Source organism: Ursus maritimus, unplaced genomic scaffold, assembly GCF_017311325.1.
Source record: "Ursus maritimus isolate PB19 unplaced genomic scaffold, ASM1731132v1 scaffold_24, whole genome shotgun sequence".
Taxonomy (NCBI): Eukaryota; Metazoa; Chordata; class Mammalia; order Carnivora; family Ursidae; genus Ursus; species Ursus maritimus.
This window is the reverse complement of record NW_024424897.1, coordinates 14,521,337-14,543,931: the sequence shown is the minus strand read 5'-3', so window position 1 is coordinate 14,543,931 and position 22,595 is coordinate 14,521,337. Positions and strand designations below refer to the sequence as shown.

Here is a 22,595-nt window from a genome sequence, read left to right as displayed (position 1 = left end):
AGGCTATTTGAGGATACACGGCATGTGCGATACCCTCTGTGGGGTCCATAATTACATCTAAGCTGAGATGTTAAACCTTTTTTTACTGATTCTTGAGTTACGATAATCATAATGTCATATAAGTCAAACATTTCCACAATAATATCTCCACGTAAAAGATTTTTCATTTGTTCCTAGCTATGTAAAATTACAGTAGACATGTAAAAAAGTCAATAGAATTAGTTTTGGGCAAAATACTCAGCATTATAGCTGTCATCTGGTCATCACCAGACTAGAAAGGCTGAAAGGATAAAAAAGATAGGCATATTATGAAGTTATTCTCAAATAACAGGACAGTCTCTGAGAAATGGAGTAATGTGAGCTGTAGAGATTTTCCCCTTTTGAAACTCCTGAGACTGCACAGGTTAACTGATTTATGAATGAGACATTTGGGAATAAAAGGTTGTTTCTCTCCAATTGCTTTCATTTTGCCTTTCCTTTCCTAATAAGCCAGAAAATGCAGAATTCTCCAGGGAACCACTAATCACTGTCCAATGAAAATATAATATGAACCATAAATATGCATCATGAAAATACATACTTTTAAGTTGTCTAGTAGCCATAATAAAAGGAGGAAAAAAGCAGGTGAAATGTATTTTAACAATGTATATTATTTAACTCAACACAGTCAACCCTTGAACAACATGGGTTTGAACTATGCAGGTCCACTTAAGTGCAGATTTTTTTCAATAAATACAGTAGACTACTGTAAACGTACTTTCCCTTCCTTATGATTTTCTTAATATTTTCTTCAGCTTATTTTAAGAATATGGTATACAGGGGCGCCTGGGTGGCACAGCGGTTAAGCGTCTGCCTTCGGCTCAGGGCGTGATCCCGGCGTTGTGGGATCGAGCCCCACATCAGGCTCCTCTGCTATGAGTCTGCTTCTTCCTCTCCCACTCCCCCTGCTTGTGTTCCCTCTCTCGCTGGCTGTCTCTATCTCTGTCGAATAAATAAATAAAATCTTAAAAAAAAAAAAAAGAATATGGTATACAATACATATACTGTACAAAATATGTGTTAATCAACTGTTATTGGTAAGGCTTAATGGTCAACAACAAGCTATCAGTAGTTAAGTTTTGGGGGAGTCAAAAGTATAAAAGGATTTTCAATTGCACAGGGGGTCGGTGCCCCTAACCCCCACATTGTTCAGCTGTCAACTGTATATCCAAATATTATTTCAACATAGAACATTAACAATTATTAACTATATTTTACATTCCTTGTTTTGTACTAATTCTTCAAAATCCAGCACATATTTCACACTCAGAGCACATCTCAGTTTGAACTAGCTGCACGTCAGGCGTTCAACAGCCCCATGTGGCTAGTGGCTACTGAATCAGCACGCATCCAATTCATAGGTTCTGGCTTTTCGAACCTAGACACCTGGCTCAAGCAGAATGATCAAAATTCTCCTCCCTTCTCTTGCTGACAATTCCAGGATTCTAAATTTTATCTTCTTTTAAGTAATCTCTACGCCCAACATGGGGGTCGAACTCATGACCCCAAGTTCAAGAGTCACATGCTCTACCGACTAAGCCAGCCAGGCAACCCTCTTGCTGACACTTCCAACACATGCAGTTTTATGCTGTGTTTTTTTGTTTTTGTTTTTTTTTAAGATTTTATTTATTTATGTGACAGAGAGACAGCCAGCGAGAGAGGGAACACAGCAGGGGAGTGAGAGAGGAAGAAGCAGGCTCCCAGCGGAGGAGCCCGATGTGGGACTCGATCCCAGAACGCCGGGATCACGCCCTGAGCCGAAGGAAGACGCTTAATGACTGCGCCACCCAGGTGCCCCTATGCTGTGTTTTACTAGGTGCTTTACCAAATTACACAAGAGAAGATAATCTAAGTAATCTCCAGATGCAACATTCAATCTTAGAAATTCAAAACCACTTTATTTATTTATTTATTTATTTATTTTAAAAAGATTTTATTTATTTATTCGACAGAGATAGAGACAGCCAGCGAGAGAGGGAACACAAGCAGGGGGAGTGGGAGAGGAAGAAGCAGGCTCACAGCGAAGGAGCCTGGTGTGAGGCTTGATCCCAGAACGCCGGGATCACGCCCTGAGCCGAAGGCAGACGCTTAACCGCTGTGCCACCCAGGCGCCCCTCAAAACCACTTTAAAAAGCTAACATGCTGGGCGCCTGGCTGGCTCAGTCAGAAGAGCATATGACTCTTGATGTCAGGGTTGTGAGTTTGAGCCCCTTGTTGGGTGTGGAGATTACTAAAAAAAAAAAATAAACAAACTTAAAAAAAAAAAAGCTAACATGTAATCTTAAAAACTAAGGAATAAGAATAAAAGTAACCTAAGTAAAAGGCTGAAGTTTTTGAAAACTCTTACAGTTCTATGAAGTCATTAAAAGATACTCAATTTATGAACAAACTTACATTAAGTTTTCAGCTTATTCCTCTGTTTTTCAGTAGAAAAGAAGACAGGCCACAGAGGCACACGTGTTAGGACACAAGCACTGCTTCAGCTCATCTGTTTATAGGATCACCTGGTGAAGAGCCATCGCTCTGTACTAGTCTAACGAACTGCTGCCCAGTTACTATTCTTAGTAAACTCCCTGTTTCTGGTTAACAAGAGCAACCATTTCCAGTGCTTCAGGGATATGCTCTCGACCCAGCAGCCTGAGCTCCTACCCAAGCCAGAGAGCCAGTCCTCCAGAGTTCTTGCTGGGCTGCAGCCCATGACCCCCCAACATGGCCACAGTTCCAAGATGGTATGTGGTCGTCCTTTGCTGACTGCTCCGACAGATAACAAACAGGTCACTCTCTACCACTTGCCAAACTGCAGAAATACTAGAACAACCCGATTTAGAGGCATGTGGAAGAGAAAAGAGAGTTTCAAGTCCTACACAGTTCAGGAACAAAAACCCACACCTGCCCCACGAGAGGACACTGGCGCGAGGCAGGGGTAGGCCTAGGAAGAGAATCCTCAGGAAAGGTTCCGGGGGGGCCAAGCCTCCTTCTTCTGGTCTGGGGCTGGCTTGAGCCTCCTCCTCCCCACCAGCTCCTTTTGGAACCACCAGTGGCTGCGTTCCAACACAAAGGGCCCTGTGGCTTCTCCTTCCTTTTATCTTTACATTGCCTGCTTCCTACGCTACCATTTTCTTTTCTTTGTGTTCAGGAGCTATCAGAGGCTAAAGCCCATGGCTGTCAACAAACAAACACAACCCATGAATCGGGATTTCAATTGCGTGTCTATTGCGGACAATGACTGTTCGCTTCAGTAAGGCCTGACCCTTGACCCTACATGACAGACTGCTAGTCAAAACACACGCGCTGCAAGCCACCCACAAACATTAGCAGAACTGCTGAGTCTGACACACCTGCATTCCAATCTGCTTCACCACCTGCTAGCTGCCAAGTTGGATGATGCTTATCCTTAGGCCCTCAGTCTTCTTGCCAGTGAGAGGGTCTAACGTGGCTTACTTCCCAGCTTCATGCCTCCCCGGCCCCACCTCACCCTCTGCTCCAGCCGCAATGAACTTCTCCATGCTAACTTTATGGGGGTATAATTTGCATATATAGTAAAAGGAATAAATCTTACCCACGAGATTTGTAAGATACTAACATTCGTAGTAATAGCTGACATTTGAGCTCATTTTATGATCCAGGCACTTCAGGTGCATTAGCTACTTCTGCCAATTACCTAAGGTTTTCTAAGTGAGCAAAACGGTGAGAGACGTTAAGTGATTTGCCTAAAGAGGGGTTAAAAAAAAAAAAGTGGCCCGGAAAGTGGCAAATCCAGGACTTGAACCAAGTTCACCTGACTTCAAGGCCCAGCCTCCTATCTCCCCTCCATGGCAGGGCCCACCTTCTGTCTGGCTAGTCCTCCCCCAGGTCATGGCAAAGGTGACACTTCTCCCAGGAAGCCTCTCTGATCACCTAGGCTCTGTTCTCTAATACCTTCCTCCTATCACTGTATCTGTTAATTGCCTGGTCTACTTGAGTACAAACACTGCAAGACAAACAGAGTTGTAACAAATGTTCGTTGACTGAATACATGAATGTAGCCTAATTCAGATGGCGCCCGTGAGGATTACATGAAATCTGTATGTAAAGCACAAGTGTAAAGCTGGTGTGTCCTTCACGGCCTGTAAGTATTGTTCTAGCTGCGTAAGTGGAGAGAAGCACAGAAGGAGCTGAGATCCTACCAAGTGCAGAGAGTGGCAGAGGTTACTTTGAAGTAGAAGGCTTGATCATTGCTCCCAAGGAGAAAACCAAGTTATAACTGCACAGAACAAGAGAATAAGTAACCTCGGGAAGAATCTTAAAAGATGTTAAAGCTTTTCAGGACAGAAACTGAATTAGCTACTTCTCTGTAGCACAAACAGGTTGGTGTTTTGACTGGTGCTCAGGTTTCCTGACTCCCATGCAGTGCTCCTTCCAGAACATTACAGGCTTGGATAGGAAACCTTGAGAGACTCACAGAGGCTGCTACTTGACCTGCATCAGTCAGGCATCCAGGATGCTGATGGACATTGGGAGGCTTGGGCCAAGAGGTGGCCAGCCATGATTCTCCTGCCTCTGTCCCATAATGCACTGTACCGACCCCAAACCATGCAGGCTGCCCTTGCAGAAAGTGGTCTCGAAATGCAAACCCTATTCCCTTTGATACCATCAATCGCCCAACTTTTTCCCGCAGCTTGACTAACTCCTTGGATTAAGCTGCAAATGGAATTTCTAGACCTAAGCAATCAAATATCAAATCTTGAGAGCAGTGAAGCAACTTCAAGGTCTTCCCCCAGGTCCCCACGTAGTGCCCAGCTGTCTACTGCTCAGCTGTTCTACAATTCTTAACCCACCATTTCTTACCAAGTAAGATATTTTTCCAATTTTATTTTGTTATGGGACATAGGAGTGGGTATAAAGAGATATAGTATATAGTTAGCAACTCATTCCATTTCAACAGTTCAAACTAAAAAACTCAGAGATGCTCTCAACCCACACTAAAGCAGCTCAGACAAGCCTTGTTTCTCTCAGGGGCTGGAACTGTTGAAGTGGAGACAGTGCATGCACTGGGGGACAATGACCACAGTCAGCTGGGCTGCAGCTGTCTGGCCCACAGACTAGTCCTGTGATCCTGTCTGTAAAAGGTCAGGGGTTTCTCTTCAATTCTCCACTGGAATCAGAAGCCATAGCTGGCTGAAAGTACAAACCACAATCTATAAAGGGATTCATTTAATGCTTGGAAAGATTAAAAGCTGCAATTAACCTTTTGCAAAATAATAAAGCCTGGAAGAACTACTGTTGTGTTCACTTTCAGTTACAGCGCCAGTCAGGAGGTCAAGACCAATGCTCTCTCTTGGTCAGCTTGATGCTGTGTTGACCAGAGCACTGTGCCAGCCCTCTGGCCCGAGGAAGCAATGGGGCTTTCTCTATCTTCAGTGTCGTGTGGGCTGACATCCTGCTGTCACATGGCTGTGCTGGCATCTGAAGCTGCCTGTCACTCAGCTCCCCTGCATCATTCCTTCATCTAGCCTATCAGGGAAGGAACAAATCCTAAACGTACGGACAGACCCAGGGCCTGAGTCCCCTGCTGCTGGAAATCCTCTCTGAGGCTGATAAAAAGGCGATTACTTTTCTTTTGTCCCCAAAACTAAAGCATAAGCAAGATTTTTCTCTGCAGGTTTTGACTCTTTTTGATGTATTAATGGTTTAGAACTGCAGTCATCAGTTAAAATGTGATTTCACAGATCATGGACTTACAGACTATGGCAGGAACAGTCTACTTAAATTTACAGAACTTTAGATACAAATTTGATTTTACCCATAAAAGACAAAAAAACCTACAGACATAGAGACTTCATACTCTGAATGACAGCCTCAAGCCAATAGTCAACATTCAAAATAAATGCTACTCAAAGGAACCATCAAAAGAAAAAAAAAGCCCATTAGGGGAGAGAAGCACCAGCATCAATGCCATCCACATCTAACTGCCTGCTCCAAGGTCACCTTCACGGCCATGTCACTAGAAGCAGTGGAGTCAGAGCTAAAGCCACAGACTCTGCCTGGCAAAATGGCCTTTATCTCAACTCTTCCATCCTTCAGGGCAGCATCTACCCAATTCAGGGGACCAAAGAACACTTTTTAGAATGTACTGGCAAATAGTAGGAGAAGTAAGAGAAAACGAGCATTAAAAAAAACAAAAACAAAAAAAAACCAAACCCCACAAAAAAACAAAAACAAAATAAGAATGTTTTTTAGAGAGGGAGAAAGGGGAAGGGCAGAGGGAGAGGGAGAAAGAATCTCCAGCAGATTCCACACTCAGCGCAGAGCCCAACGTGGGGTTCGATCTCACGACTCTGAGATCATGACCTGAGCCAATATCGACTTGGACATTTAACCAACTGAGCCACCCAGGCGCTCTTGAGCATTCAAATTTGACAGAAAATAACATGATCTCAGATGAACCACTGAAATAATCATGGTCTGATTTATGTTAACAAATGATAAACATTAAATCATATTAACAAGTTTTGAAATTATAAGACAATAGATCAGCAAGCCAATAAATTAGTAGCCTCCATACTTTTTAGATCACACATCCTATCAGCTAAAAAATTTTGAGTATATACCCACAATACATCCATTTACTTATAAATTATATACATGTTCCAATATATTACAGCTTTTATAAAAAGTAAAAAATAGAAATTAAGAGAAAAAGATGAAATAATTAGGCTTTTGGTAATTTTTACTTTTTCCTTTCTGATAGCTTTGTACTCTCTTCAGCTGACACCTCAATGCGTAATGTTTATATTTAGAGTGAAGCTCATCACTAATGATGAAGGATAAAATCCACATTTCAAATAGTCTTGTTGGTAATTTCTAAGGATTTTGGCAAAGGTCAATAAATGGTCATCTGTATGTTAAATATTAGCAGGGCTTATTTACTTTCTTAGAAAGAATAAAAAATATATACAAATAGAAATTTTAATACTTTCTTCTTGGATAGTGTCTTCAGCAACCCATCTTGGAGACCATGGAAAAGAAACAAAAGAATAAAACAGAGTTCACAACAGCGGCCTCAGGAACCAACACACCAACATGCTCATGCTCTGGCGCCATCTTGTTGGCAACCTCCTTGTCTTTCGGGTACAGCAAACCTCTTCTTAGAGTCTAATGATTGGGGCACCTGAGTGGATCAGTCAGTTAAGCATCTTTTTTTTTTTTTTTTTAAAGATTTATTTATTTATTTATTTGACAGAGATAGAGACAGCCAGCGAGAGAGGGAACACAAGCAGGGGGAGTGGGAGAGGAAGAAGCAGGCTCTTAGCGGAGGAGCCTGATGTGGGGCTCGATCCTGTAACGCCGGGATCACGCCCTGAGCCGAAGGCAGACGCTTAACGACTGCGCCACCCAAGCGCCCCAACATCTTTTTTTTTTTTTTAAGATTTTATTTATTTGACAGAGAGAGAGAGAGAGGGAACACAAGTGGGGGGGGGTAAGGGCAGAGGGAGAAGCAGGCTCCCCACTGAGCAGGGAGCCCCGTGAGGGGCTCGATCCCAGGACCCCTGGATCATGACCTGAGCCAAAGGCAGATGCTTAACGACTGAGCCACCCAGGCGCCCCTAAGCATCTGACTCTTGATTTCCGTTCAGGTCGTGATCTCAGGGTTGTGAGACTGAGCCCTGCGTCAGGCTCCACGTCCAGTGTGCTGCCTAAGGTTCTCTATCTTCCTCGGGGTGCCTGGGTGGCTCAGTCAGTTGAGTGTTGCAACTCTTGATTTCAGCTCAGGTCATGATCTCAGGGTCGTGAGATTAAGCCCCACATTGGCTCTGTGCTGGGTGTGGAGTCTGCTTGGGATTCTCTCTCTCTCCCTCCCCGCCTCTCACCTGCATACCTCCCACATGCCCCTCCCCCCCCCAGACTAATTATTGTACAATAAGAAAAGTCTTCAATGAACTTAGTACTTTTTATACATTAAAATAAATTTTAGAGGTTAAAAGATATCTAGCATTGACATTTTTCATGGTTAATACCTTACTCTTCCAAAAAACATGATTGAAAATTCTCAGACCCACTATGCCCACAGCCTATCTCCTCATTCCATAGATGAAGCCTGCAACAAAACTAAAACACAAGGTCCTGGAATACCTAGCCCGAATCCAGAATATGTTTTCTCAAGGAAATGATGCTATAAACTTAGTCATATTTAAGTGAACCGGAATTACTGTTTAGCCATGCTGTAAGCTAATGAGTTGAGTGGGAAATCGGCAAAATGTTGATAATTGTTGAAGCTGAGGCTGGTCGTTGGGTACATGGGGTTTCATTATGCTATTCTCTTTACTTCTGTATATAATAGACATATTCTACAATATAAGGTTAGAAAATAAAAGCTCAAGAAAAAAATTGTTCTGGAGTCACTTGACTTCCTTAACCACACTGTTCCTATGGAATTCAGGAAGCATTTTCTATACAGTTGCTCTCCAACCAACTTTAAAACGTGGGTACCTGCTTTTAAGTGAGGGCTGCCTGCACCAAAACATCTTACCTGGTATTTCTCAAGCAACAAGGGACACTGGGAATTAGCCATGTTTATAAAAGCCACCCATAAAAACTCAAGTGACCCCATTATGGGAGCAGGATACTTTCAGTTCAGTATAACGTAGAAAGAAATGCTTTTTTATTTCTTGTACTCACTGTATTGGGGGTTATAAGACAGCAACAAAAAGCAACCCAAGTCTCTTTTGGTTGTAATGGGGCTGTTCTCTCCTTAAGACTTGCACACTCGAATTTCTTAAAGGAAAGAATTGCATGAAATTGAGATTAAATTTACAAGTTTGAATTCCTTCTCAAAATTTATAATGTTCTCCCTACAAAATTATTTTTACATGACAAAACCAAAGGCTGTATTTAGGGACTGCAATGATTTAAAAAATCTATCCCTCTTACTAAAAATCTAAATGTGATATAGCCTAAGGAAAAAAGGCTCTCCAAAATTCATGGCTATTAATCTTGCAATGGTAGAAACATAATTTTAACTGACCTTCTGGGCCACATCTTTTTTTTTAAAGATTTTATTTATTTATTTGACAGAGAGATATAGAGAGCCAGAGAGCACAAGTGGGGGAGGGAAGGGAATGGCAGAGGGAGAAGGAGAAGCAGTCTCCCTGCTGAGAAAGGAGCCGGATGCGGGGGTCAATCCCAGAGTCCTGGGATCATGACCCAAGCTAAAGGCAGACACTTAACCGACTGAGCCACCCAGGCGCCCCATGGGCCATATCGTTTAAAAAGAGACAGATTTTTTTTATGCTTACATTAAAATAATTTTAGAAAAATTTAAAAAAAAGAGAGAGAGAGAGACATATCATCAATCCGGAAACCAACATTCTACTGTTGTGTTCTGCGGGTGGTTTGTAAGCCTGCGATAAAGAATTTACCCACGAATATAATTCAAAACTGCATGAGTCATACACTAAACATACATCCAAGAACCTTACGAAATCTTCAGGAAGCTTATCATCACAGACATGTGGAAACATCAGTGTACAGGAATGGCACTGAATTAAGTACATTCCTGGACAAGTGACAAGTACATTCTTTTTTTTTTTTTTTTTTTTGAGATTTAATTTATTTATTTGTCAGAGAGAGAGAGAGAGGACGTGCACAAGCAGGGGGAGCAGCAGGCAGAGGCAGAAGCAGGCTTCCCGCTGAGCAAGGAGTCTGATGCTGGGCTCAATCCCAGGACCCTGAGATCATGACCTGAGCTGAAGACAGACACTTAACAGACTGAGCCACCCAGGCTTCCTGTGACAAGTACATTCTTAGAGAAGAAGCATCCAATTTGTTTAAGAATGCTCAGCAAAAACAAACATCCCAAACGCAATGCTGACTCTAAATGCCTCATTCTCCCCATGCCCAAATCCACTCTTTCCCAGGGTCCCCAGCTCAGGGTATCTAGCTAGTCACCCAAAATAAAATCCCCAGAAGATTACCACACAGGGGTTGTTGCTCCAAACGAAGTCTTTGGGACTCTGCAGCACACCTGAGGCTCTGACTTGTGCTAACGGACGCAGACTGCCAAGCTTGCAGTCACATTAGTGTCTCCGAGCATTTTGGTCTTCCCCACTCGCTCTCACGCATTCGACTTGTCACTTGGTGCCTGTGCAGCCACCTTTCTCCTATTTGCTGCTTCTCATCAGCAGCATGAATGTATGAAATCATAACGTATGAATTGCCAAACATTAAGAACAAGCAGGATTTGGAGGAGGTTCTAAGAGTCGTTCTGCAGACTTGGTGACAAGTGTTTGGCCTTACAGAGGTTTTGACTGCTTCTGTCCCAGACGAGAGAGCTGCTGACTGGCAGGGTTGAGTGAGAGATGGCAGAGGGTCATGAGGCCTAATCAGCCACAAATCAGTCTTTGAGAACAGCTACTACTTGGCTGCTAACCAGGGACTCTCCATCCCGTATACTCACCACTGCAGCACTGTCACTTTTTAAAAAATATTTATTTATTCATTTGAGAGAGACAGAGAAAGTAAGCGAGAGCACAGACAGGGGGGAGCTCAGAGGGAGACGGTGAATCAGACTCCCTGATGAGCAGGGAGCCTGACATGGGGCTCGATCCCAGGACCCCAGGATCATGACCTGAGTCGAAGGCAGACGCTTAACCGACTGAGCCACCCAGCCACCCCTGTAACAGGGTCATTCTTAAATACAAATATCCACAGTGTGGATGGAACAGTAAAATCACCTGGATAAAGTACAATAGAGCTTTACTTTTCTCCTCCCTTTCATCTTCATGTGAAGTCTCACTGAAGAAAAACTACAATTCTTTCTGAATTGTTTATGGAGCCCATTTAGGACTCAGACTCTCAGTCCTGGGCCCATCAACGAGAACTTACGTGGCTCAGAAGTTTAAAAACACACAGTTTCCTAAAACAGTCCTGGAGCACTAACCCTCCTGCCCGTCCAGTTCATGCGGCTCCCAGATAGAGTCTACTTCGGCCACAAAGACAGAGGGTCACTGTCACTGCTGGGCCTCTATGCTAGAGATCTTTATCATAGGCAGGTTTTATAGCGCACGTTTGTGATTTTTTTTTTTTAAGTTTCCATGCCTGCCCTCAAGTATTGCACCATTACATCCTCTATAAAAACCACTGGAATAGTACCAGATCCACAGAAAATAATTCAAAACAGCTAATTCCCTAAATCAAGCCTATTTTCAAAAAAGGGGCTTTTTTGACCCTAGGAACAGGTTCACAGATCTGTTTTATAAAGAAATCAAGGCCCATCTCCTGCATCTCTTCTAAAGCCGTAAATCTAGAGAGCAGAAATCTAGAACTTGCCACCATTCCCATTTCTCTAATGCTCTACTTGGCAGGAGCCAGCAGTCTTTTCTCCCTTTGAATTCAGGAGGCCAGCACTGTGGGAGTGCAGGTAAGAGAAAAGCAGACTTGCTGCCAGCGATTTCTAAGCAGTAAACATCAAGTTCCAAATCCTGTCAAAGACGACCGTCCTGGCTTTTCCACTGCAGTGGGAAAAGAAAAAACTCTCCATAATCTGTACTTCTTGGTAATTATTTTTTGTCTTCTTAAAAGACCACCCTTTTCAATCTGACTAAATCTTTTTTCCTTAAGTCTCAGGGATTTCTTTTAAAAAGCAACTTCAGGGGCGCCTGGGTGGCGCAGTCATTAAGCGTCTGCCTTCAACTCAGGGCGTGATCCCAGCATTCTGGGATCGAGCCCCACATCAGGCTCCTCTGCTAGGAGCCTGCTTTTTCCTCTCCCACTCCCCCTGCTTGTGTTCCCTCTCTCACTGGCTGTCTCTGTCAAATAAATAAATAAAATCTTTAAAAAAAAAAAATAAAAATAAAAAGCAACTTCATTAGGAGATGACAGGGTCAATACCGCCTCACCACCTACATTTCCTGATAAAGCCTTAATCATTCATTCACTCATTGATCATCCATCCATCTAGCCACCTATTCATCCAACAATTACATATCACGTGCCAATGTGTGTCAGGTGCTGAGGACACAATGATGAACACGATGGACATGGTCTGTCCATTCACGAAGCCTATGGTGGACTGGAGGAGATGGCCAATAAACATACATATAACTAGGGCTCTTCTAAGTACTATGAAAGTGAGGCAGAGAAGGCTAGCTGTGCCTCAAACTTTGGGTATCCCTTTCTCTAGTATATAGCTGTTGCTGGGAAGAAACTGCCCAGCCAAGTCCCAGATTCCCCAGGGGCCCTGACACTTTGGAGGAGCCATGTGACTAGCTCATAATGGAATGAAGGTAGAAGTGATGTGTGTCACTTCCAGGTCCAGGCATTATCAGAAGGCATGTTTTGCTTTCTCATTCTCCTTCTGCCAGCTGGATGCAAAGAACTCTAATACCCTAGGCAGGGATCAACAAACTGAGCCAGAGGCCTGTTTCTATAAAGTTTTATTGGAACAGGGCCACACCCATTTATTCACACATTGTCTGTGGCTGCCTTCCTGTTACAATAAAGAGTTAAGTGATTGAAAAAAACAAAAGGGTTAAGTGACTGCAACAGAAACTATATGACCCACAAGCATAAGATATTTACTATCTAGCCTTTTAAGAAAGTTTGCTGAGCCACAAGATGGAAAGAACTTGGGCCCCTGAATCAACATATGGGGATGGCCACCCACCCACCAGGAATACCCATACTGTACTCTTCCTCAGGCAAGAAGCAAACTTCTTAATTTGTTACAATAGCTAGTGTTATCCTACCTCTTAAAGAAAGTAAAGCACAATGTCCAATGAGAAAATGTAACAGAAAATAGATGCTTGAAGTTAGACTCCACTATATTTTCCTTTTCTTATTACAACATTTGAGTCCTAAATTTAATGTCAACACTGCTAAATGTTTTAAAGTGTCATATTTTTTAAATGGTTCCCAAGAGTATGATATCCAACTCAGTAAAATTAATTAAGCCCAAAGAACATTTGCATTTGAAATCTTTGGCTTACAATATAAAACCTATCCTTCTAATTTGTAGTAGTGTTCCTTTTTTAAAATAAAGTAATAGCCAGATTTCTAGAAACAGCCCTGTACATCAAACAGAAGACCTCAGGCTAAAATACAACTTTTCTTCAACAGTAATGAAGCCACCCTAAACAAGTCAAGTGCTCGAACCAGTTTAAACTGAATGCCACGATCGTTAGGCACCAGAGTGATATGTAAGCACCATTTTTCTTTGCTAAAATTATACTAACTGACTTAGAGGGCATGTAACTCAGGTAGTCATAGCACCACCTTATAAAAAGCATAGCAACCATAACGAGTCACTTTTACTCTACTTCATATATTAATACTAAGCTTAAGTGTGTCACATCCTCAAGACTCAGCACCAGCTTCTCTTAAGAAATAAAGTCTCATAATATATTGCCATGGGAAAGAAACAAAAAAAATCAAATACACGATTCCATTAAATCAAAAAAAGTATGCATGCACACGTGTGGTGTATACATACTCGCAGAAATTTAAAATAAGAACAAAAGTAGGATATATAACAAAATCGTTAATTCCTTCCCACTACTGTGAGAAAAAAATAAATTTTTTCTTTGGGTTTCTTGGGTTTTTTAAACAGTGATCATATATTTCTTTCGAATAAGATAAAAAGTTTATTAAACTAGAAAACAAACAGTATTTTGGACCGTTAGCCTTTTTCCCCTTGTTTTTTGCTTTTTTGGTTTTGTTTTTATTTTTTTGCAGTAGAAAGAGATGGTGCCATTTATAAGCATTCTTAAACAGAGGGGAGAAAGAAACCTATGAACCGAGAAATGAAAGCAGCTTTGAACTACCAAAAAACTACAAAAAACAAAACAAAACAACAACAGCAAGCCCAGAAAACAAGTGTTGGCAAGGATATGGGGAAACCAGAACTCCTTTTTTTTTTTTTTTTTAAAGATTTTGTTTTTTTTTTTGAAAAAANTTTTAAAGATTTTGTTTATTTATTTGACAGAGAGAGAGAGACAGGCAGCGAGAGAGGGAACACAAGGAGGGGAAGTGGGAGAGGAAGAAGCAGGCTCCCAGCGGAGCAGGGAGCCCGATGCGGGGCTTGATCTCAGAACCCTGGGATCATGACCCGAGCCGAAGGCAGACACCCAACGACTGAGCCACCCAGGCGCCCCTAGAACTCTTGTGCTCTGCTGGTAGGATGGTAAAATGGTACAGCCACTGTGGAAAATAGTATGGCAGTTCCTCAAAAAATTAAAAACAGAATTACCATCAGATCCAACAGTCCCACTTTGGGGTATATACACAAAAGAACTGAAAACAAGATCTCAAAGAGATATCTATACACCCATGTTCACAGCAGCATTATTCAGCATAACTAAAACATGGAAGCAACACCAGTGCCCACTTATGGATGAATGGATAAGGAAAATGGAGTATATACGCACAATGGAATATTATTCGGCCTTAAAAGAAAAGGAAATCCTGACTAATTCTGATTATGCTAAGTAAAAAAGCCAGTCACAAATACTGCCTGATTCCACTTATATGATGTACTCAGAGTATTCAAAATCAAAAAGACTGAGTGCAACTACGGCTGCTAGGGTCGGGAGGGAGGGAAGAAATGAGCTGTTACTGTTCAATAGGTATAGAGCCTCTGTGGTACAAGATGAAGAGTTACAGGGATAGTGGTGGTGATGAGGGCACAACAACGTGAATGTACTTAATGTCACTTAACTGTACACTTTAAAATGGTTAAGAGGGTAAATTGTATGTTATTTGTATCTTACCACAATTAGAAAAATATACGTATATATAAAAAACGTGTATATGTGTCTATGACTTACAAACTATATAAGCTACAACTGTATGTTTATATCGTGTATATTTTGAAACATACACAAAACACAGCAGCTTTTTAAATATACAAAAATAAATGTGAATGGAAGTTCGAATATTTTCTTCCTGCACCCTATGGATCATCCCAGCACCCCTGGGGGGGGGTCCCAAATCCTGAGACTGTCACACACTGGAAAGTGAGGTCTCTTTCTCTAGCCCACATCTCACTATGCACAAAGGAAAGAGGAGTGCCAGCGGTGGCCAATCACTGACATCAATTTGCCTTCTCTTCCTCCTTTCCTTCTCTGGCATTCCGGGAGCGTTGAACCCTTCTCCAGGGTGTCGAGAATATGCAAGCCTAACAGACTTAGAGACTGAAATACGAACTGGATGCAAATGCTACTCTCTAGCACTGTGGAGATCCTTGAAAAACCTGCTAAAACTTGAACTAGAATGAGGTTTACCAGAGAAGTCTCCTGGATGCCCGGAGAATGAAGAGATCCCAAAGCCTTAAAAACACCGCTTGTGTGAAAACCCATGACAATCAACTAGAAAACGAAGTTGGATCTAAAATCAGGCTGTATGGCAGAGAGCGCGTGCGCTCGCCAGCTGCTGCCGAGAGACTTACCTTTAGTATTTCCGGTTCTTTGATATCCAGGGATCTTGTGTTCCAGTGTTGTAGGCTTTTATGTAATCTGTGATATTTATGAGCACTTGGTGGTGTAAAAAACCAAATCATGCAAACCGCAGTCATGAATCCAAGACCAATTCCCAGGAAGAGTCCGCTCACATACTGGGGGAGGGGCAGGATGAGGTACCCATAGACACACATTATAAAGAAGCCCAGTGTCTTGACTGGTAATTCCGGGTGCTGCACGGCCGAGTGGGCCTCGTCCTCACTGTCAAGAGTCGGACCATCATCCGCCAGCACCTCGGGCTTGAGAGGGACATCCGGGAGCTTATCCGCTGTACTCTCCACCTCTGCTTCCAAATCAAAGTCCTCAGTGTACAGTTCGCAAAACTCTTCGTCTTCTTTGCTCACTAAGGCAGACAAGGAGCATTTCTCAAGAACTAGCGAGCTCGTCTTCAGGCCTAAGTCCTTCAGACCGCTCACCTGGGAACTTTTTGGCTCCGCCTCTCTTGAGGGCTCATCTGAGGACCTGGGGTGCTCACTTCCGGGGACGCTGGGCTCACTCCCGTAGCCGTCCCCCTCGGAGTCGCACTCCTCCTCCTTGATGCTGTAGTTGTTATTGCTTTCCAAGTGACCGTTCAGGCTGGACAGATTGGAGAGTTCTGAAGCACTTGAAGATAAGGCTTTGGGCCTGTGGCTGCCACTTTCTTCCCCTATGATTTTACTAAGGAGCTGAAAAGGCTCATATATGACTTCTGAAAGGCGTCGCTTAGTGTCTTCGATTTTAGCCTCCATTTCGGGCACTTTAAAAAAGGAGCGCGTATCGGAGGGAGAAGTCAGTGGGGAAGAAGGTGCAGTTTTGGAGTCTCCACCTGTGTTTCGTGGCTGTGTGAACTGCTTGAACAGGTGTAAATTGAGCTTGGAGTCAGGGGGTTTATAGGACACAGTATCTGACTCCTGCCTGGAGGTGTCTGTGGACAGAGACTTAACTAATGTCTTCATCAAGTGCCTGTGCCTCGAGGGGTGTGGGGATTCTCTTGGCTCCACCTCGGTCGACAGGGACTTCACAAGGCTCATGAAGGGCTTGGTACTGGACAGGGTGGAGGATGAGGCACTGGAGGAGAGGATAGGAGACTTGGAAGGAGAGGACAACGGGGAGGAAGAACTGGTTTTCTGCTCAGAAAGGGACGACACACTGGGAGAGCTAGCTAAGGGCCCCGACAAAGACGACCCTGGGGACAGAGCCAATGGCACTGTACTTAATACTTGCACTGCCGGAGGAGGGGACTCCAACAGCTTTACAGTGTTCTCGGAGACGGGCAAAATGGCAGGGGACACGGACAGTCCATCTGCCAGGATGGGCTGGGTGGCAGGGCCAGTGGAGACATGGCCACCCTGGGGTTCAAAACAGAGGTCTTCCTTGGCTTCGAGTGCCGTTACAATGCTTTGGTCGTCCAGCCCCTCCTCAAGGTACTCTCTGAACTCCTCCTCTTCCTCCTCCTCCTCCTCCCCGGATGCCGAGAAGTGAATGGCGATAGTGTCTCGGGACACGGACCTCTGCACGTGCACTCTGGGGGCTGATGGTTTTGGCATGTCAATGGTTTTCTCGGCATGGCGACCATTCAGACTTGTCATCGCCGGCTTCACGAGGGCTCAGGCTCTGTGGAAACAGCAAGGAAATCAGAAGTCAGAAAGCCGTTTCTCCACAGGAGAGGCGGTCATGTGCACACTGGAACACAGATGAAGCTCCCTTCCAAATGGTGATTATGCTTTTACTTGGCAGATGGCCACTGTTTTTCACTCGAGCGGGTTTGATGGTTTAATTTTCACCAGATAAATCCCAGTTAGGCATTCTCTTTTATGAGCAAACTACAGACCGGTATTATAAAGGCCATACAATCTGTCTGACTTCACAACAGCTGAGTAATTGTTTCCTCCCTCTTAACTGGCTCATTTCTACCAGCCATTCTGTATTTCAACACTTGAAATACCTGCATAATAGATGTCACCAGCATGACTTCAGGAAGTCCAACAGGAGAGAATGCGGCAGCCTGCGGATTCTGAGGGTCTTGCAACAAAAACTTCACCACTGTTTTCTAGCTATAAAAAGCCAACCCGGGAGGATTATTGCTTCCATTGCTATTTTCCCAGCAATCCTAACAATTATTTGGCTTGCTTCTCCCACCAGGACTCATACTGTCTTGCCACGGCCAAGAAGCAGCAAAGTCTCCAAGGGTGGAAAGGGAAATCTCTAAATGAACTGCTATCACCTGTTGGTTTCTTTATTCCTCAAATGGCAGAGTACTTAGGCAGCCATGAAGACAGGGCCATATTCTGGGGCTTCAGGACAAAGCAGACAAATTTTAAACTGAATCCAAGATTCAGAGGGCAGGAAAATTAAGTATCAACGCTGTAACCCACCACCAACCAAGAACTCTGTTAAGGGCTATGGTGAGACACATGGAAGCTACACGTTCTGCCCTTCTGGAGCTCAGCAGCTGGGGAGAAGACAGACACCTGAAAAGCTGGGCAGCAAAACAGAAGACACCAAGCCGACCCCGTGATACCTAGTACATTACCTCTCTCCCTATTCACTAATGGCCCGTTTACTGGACACCACACACCATGACAGACCCTACAAAATGGAAATTCACACCACAATCTGAAAAGAGACCCTGTCAAAGGAGTTAAAACACACTTGAGCAATGACCTTCAGATGCTCTGAGGAGGCTAAGACTGGTATGGGAAGTAGGACACCAGCTCAGCCTTTTAAACTGATGGGTAAGGGGCACCTGGCTGGCTCAGTCAGTAGAGCCTGTGACTCTTAATCTTGGGGCCATGAGTTCAGGCCCCACGTTGGGCATGGAGCCTACTTAAAATTAAAAAAAAAAAAAAAGAAAAGAAAATAATAAATGGATGGGCAGGTTGTGGCAGAAGGGGCATGATTAGAAAGCAGCGAAAAGGTGTGAAGATGAGCATGGGCATGATGTGTCCTGCCAAATGGGCCTTTACCTCCAGGAAGGTGGGTGGGTGCTGGGGAGCAGTGCGAGGCCACCAGTACAAGAGCGGCATCGTGGGGAGTGGAAGAGCAGCCTTGGGAGCTGCTGGTATATACGTGTAGGCAGGCAAATAGGGCTTCTGCTACTTGCTCCTTTTCCAGCTGACTCTGTGGGACCTTGAACAAGCCAAAACTTCTCTGGTTCCCAGAATCTTCATCTGTAAAATGGAGGATCAAGAGTTCTTTCCAAATCTAAAATCCTACATGTTTATAGATGATTGCATACACCCCAACATAACACACTTATACAAGTAAGCTACAACAGACGATCAACGTTACGGTGCTTGCTGTGTTTCTTTAGCTTGAAGAACTCCTATATTTGAGTCTTCTGTCAAATATTCATGTGCAAAATGCTGGCACAAAAACCTGATACTACCAACAAGAGAAAAAATAAACCTGTGGTGGAGGGGGGGTGGGAAACAGTAATCCTGCGTACCTAGAACCGAAAATACCCCAGTGATGAAGGAATGACCATTCAAGAGCACAGTCACAACACGGACACATCTGAAACTACATATTGTTATTAGCATCAATACTTAAGAGAGATTAAGTTCACAGAGACTTTCCAACAGAGTTTTGCCCATGCAAAAAAAACGGAGTAATCTTTATGGACAGACAAAGCAATTCAAATCCAGGAGCTGAGGGCAAGTTAAAAAGACACAGCCTCAGGTCCAGGACAATCCTTCCTGGTTATCTTTAAACCAACATGTTTGTAAGCTTAGTAATAAGAAAAATAACAAGCGAAACACATGTTTTTCATTTAACGGTCACCTAGTTTTTTAAGGGTAATTTAAGAAGAAAATTATAGAGGTAATTTAAAAAGAAAAGTTTGATACTTGATAATCCTCAGTAGGCTGAAAAATAAGCTTCATTTAAATTGCTTTAACAATGGGGCACTCAGGGGGCTCAGTCGGTTAAGCGTCCCATGCTTTGGCTCAGGTCGTGATCTCAGGGTTGTGAGATCAAGCCCCGTGTTGGTTGGGCTCCCCACTCAGTGCAGAGTCTGCTTGAGATTCTCTCTCCCTCTCCATCTGCTCCTCCTGCTCGTTCTCTCTCAAATAAAAAAATAAAATCTTCAAACTGTTTTAATAACATAAAGGATGACCTGTAAGGTTCTGCTGTTCTGAGGCTGCTTCACGGGTAGCAGTGGCTACAAGTTAAAATGACTGTGGGCACAGGGCTGTAAAGACAGAGCATGATCTGGGGGCTGAACAGTGTGAGTCAGTCCTCTGGGGAACAAGGCAAGAGTGGAGAGGCCTGTCTGTAGTTGAGGGTGGGATGGCCTGGGAATCCTTAGGCAAAGTCAGGTCCAGGCAGTAGTAGCCAAAGGGAGAAAACAGAAAACAGTAGTGTATCCAGGAGCCTGTGCTTCAATGAGCAGGCACCTGCCCAGGAAGGACCACCCATGGGGGCCTACTTGCCCAATCCTCCTCCAGACAGTCGGGACCCTTGACTTGATAGTTGAAGGGGCCTCTGCTCATCTCTAATCAGACTGTCTCAAGGCCTATGTCAGCCAATAGCGCCCAAGCTGGACCCCATGGAGAGCTGGGTGCCAGGCAGCCGGCTAACGGCAGGCAGTCACGCTTACCATCCAGTGTCTTTCTCCAGGGCTCAGGCAGTAGCCTCAGAGATCCAGCATAAACTCCCTCGCATCTGCACTGACCGAAGCCTTGCTCTACTTCGCCAGTTTGGGTTTTTTTGTATGCTTATTTTTATCTGTTTATATTTTATCTGTTTTTATCTGTTTTACCTGATAAAACATGACCTGTGAGGCCACAGCAGCACTACTACTATTTAAATATAAGAAAATCTCAGAGCCCTGTTTGTTCATCTGCAAAATGAGGGGATTAGATGGACGAAAAGCTGCTTCTAAGACCAATATTGCTGGATAATTGAATGTAGTGGAACCAGAGTCCGTGGTCTGGGTTCTAGACAACCCATTGAGTTGTCCCTGCCTCCTCCTGGGGACTACTGCAAGCTCCCTCCTCTCTGCCCTCCCAATGGCTGGCTGTCGGGGCCAGCAAAACTGACCCTCCCACCGTCACAGGCCTGCAGGACAACCAAGGTCAAGAGAAAAGAGCACCTGACTGTTGCCCAGGAAGATAACACGGTTTGTCCGAGGCCACAGCACTGACCGAGAAGGGGGAAGGGAGGGACAGTTAAGACATGGGCTTTTGACACTGACGCCTTTTTCACCACAGCAGGCTGCCTCCTCCAGCGTGTCACGCACGTTCTTTATGACTGCTTTGTCCTGGACTTGGTACCCGCCCTCTGTGCTCCTTCACGGACAGCTCTCCCAGGAACTAAAAAGTTCAGTTCTCAGCCACCAGCCTGTGACTAGCTGTGCAGAGAAATGAAGAGTCATCCCATGATCCATCTGACAATCTAGTATCCTAAAAGGGTAACTAGAACCTGCCCTCTACTACCCCAACTCAATTATAACCAGGCTCCAAAAAAGGAGACCACCTTAGCAAGCCCTCAGGAACTGAAAGGCCAGAAAAGGAAATTTCTTTCCCAACACGTCTCCTTTTTCCAAAGCCACCAGCAGATCACAGGGCCCTGGGCTTTGACACTGGCTCCTGAGTCCTGTGAGGGGAGGGCCTATGGCTCATGTTGCCCCATAGGAGGATTTCCTGCCAGAGGTGCGTTTAAGCAAAAGTCTGATTTGGTCATGAGCAAAATGGGGCTAAAGATTAATCACACCCAGCCCCAGAATGGATGGGGGCAGCAGAGGCAACCCTGATAAACTGAGGCCAGAGGTCTGGCGTCTGGGAAGGCGAGTTCTATTATCAGGCTCACCAAGCTACTGAAAACAACTAACACTGAATTCAATACTAAAAAGAAAAAAAAAAAAACCTTCTGGAAAGCACTCAAGCTTTAACAACTGGGAAAGGAATAACCAGGCTGAGGCTGAGGCAAACAGGAACCCAGAGAAGAGCTCTAGAGAAGCCACTCAAGCCCTCAAAACACTGGATGATTCTGGCAAGTTGGAACTTTAATTTTAATGACCTCCTGAGCAGAAATCAAAATTCAGGGCTGGTCGAGGTAGAGCACTGACTGAAGACCCTTCTACAATGAGCTGGAACCCTAAAAGGCTACATCTACTCAGCAGTGAGTGAAAGAGAGACAAACGGGCCCTCTTAGATTTGAGAACTTTGAGGACATTACACGAAGCGAGTATGCCAGTCACAAAAAGACAAACACCGAATGATTCCACTTACCTGAGGTATCTCAAGTAGTCAAATTCAAATAAAAAGAACACAGAGTGGGGGCTGGGGAGGGGGAAATGGGGAGTTGTTGTTTAGTGGGTCCAGATTTTCAGTTTTGTATGATGAAAAGGTTCTGGAAATTGGTGGCATAACAATGTGGATACACTTAACACTACTGGATTGTACACCTAAAAACAGTGAAGATGATAAATTTTATGTTATGTGTACTTTACCATTAATTGAAACTAAAAAATATTTTAAAAATATTCTTTCAAAACTTTACAGTGAAATAATAAAATACTTTGAACTACTTATCCTGCCAGTGAAAGCAATTCTACTTAAAAAGCTCACGTTGTTCTTCGGCCTTTGCCATGTGGTTACATTCTAAGGTAACAAATGCAATTGTATTTATGCTCCCATACTTCTTGGAGGGACAAAAAAGCTATTTAGAGCCCAATGCTCTCTGAACCTTAGCCTTGGTCAGATATGTTTCAGGGAAAAAAGGACATTTCAAACTGTTCTGCTGATGGGTCTTTCCTAAGGTCCTGACTGAAATTTTCCATGAAAGTTCCTATGCCTTGTAAAGATGGCCATTGCTCTCATTAAGACTGAGAAAGCCTCCCCTCTCTATAAATAAATAAGGGGCGCCTGGGTGGCTCAGTCCGTTAAGCATCTGAGTCTTGATTTCAGCTCAGCTCATGATCTCAAGGTTGTGAGATAGAGCCCCAAAAAGGGCTCCACACTGAGCATGGAGCCTGCTTAAGATTCTCTCTCCCTCTCTCTCTGCTCCTCCCCCTCCTCAGGCACTGGCTTGTACTTGCTCTCTAAATAAATCAATAAATAGGACTGAGAAAGCCTCAAAGAA

The 22,595-nt window shown here is 43.9% G+C and overlaps 1 protein-coding gene across 2 annotated transcripts in view; it reads right to left on the bottom strand.

The window, feature by feature from the left end:
• Positions 1–22,595, bottom strand: part of TEX2 (testis expressed 2) — a 99,913-nt gene that overhangs the window by 40,566 nt on the left and 36,752 nt on the right. For both annotated transcript variants that reach the window (XM_040640396.1, XM_040640397.1), the window contains one exon: positions 15,461–17,123. In XM_040640396.1, the coding sequence (XP_040496330.1) occupies positions 15,461–17,098 (1,638 nt within the window). In that variant the 5' untranslated portion in view covers positions 17,099–17,123. Of the gene's footprint in view, positions 1–15,460; positions 17,124–22,595 lie in introns of those variants that run through there.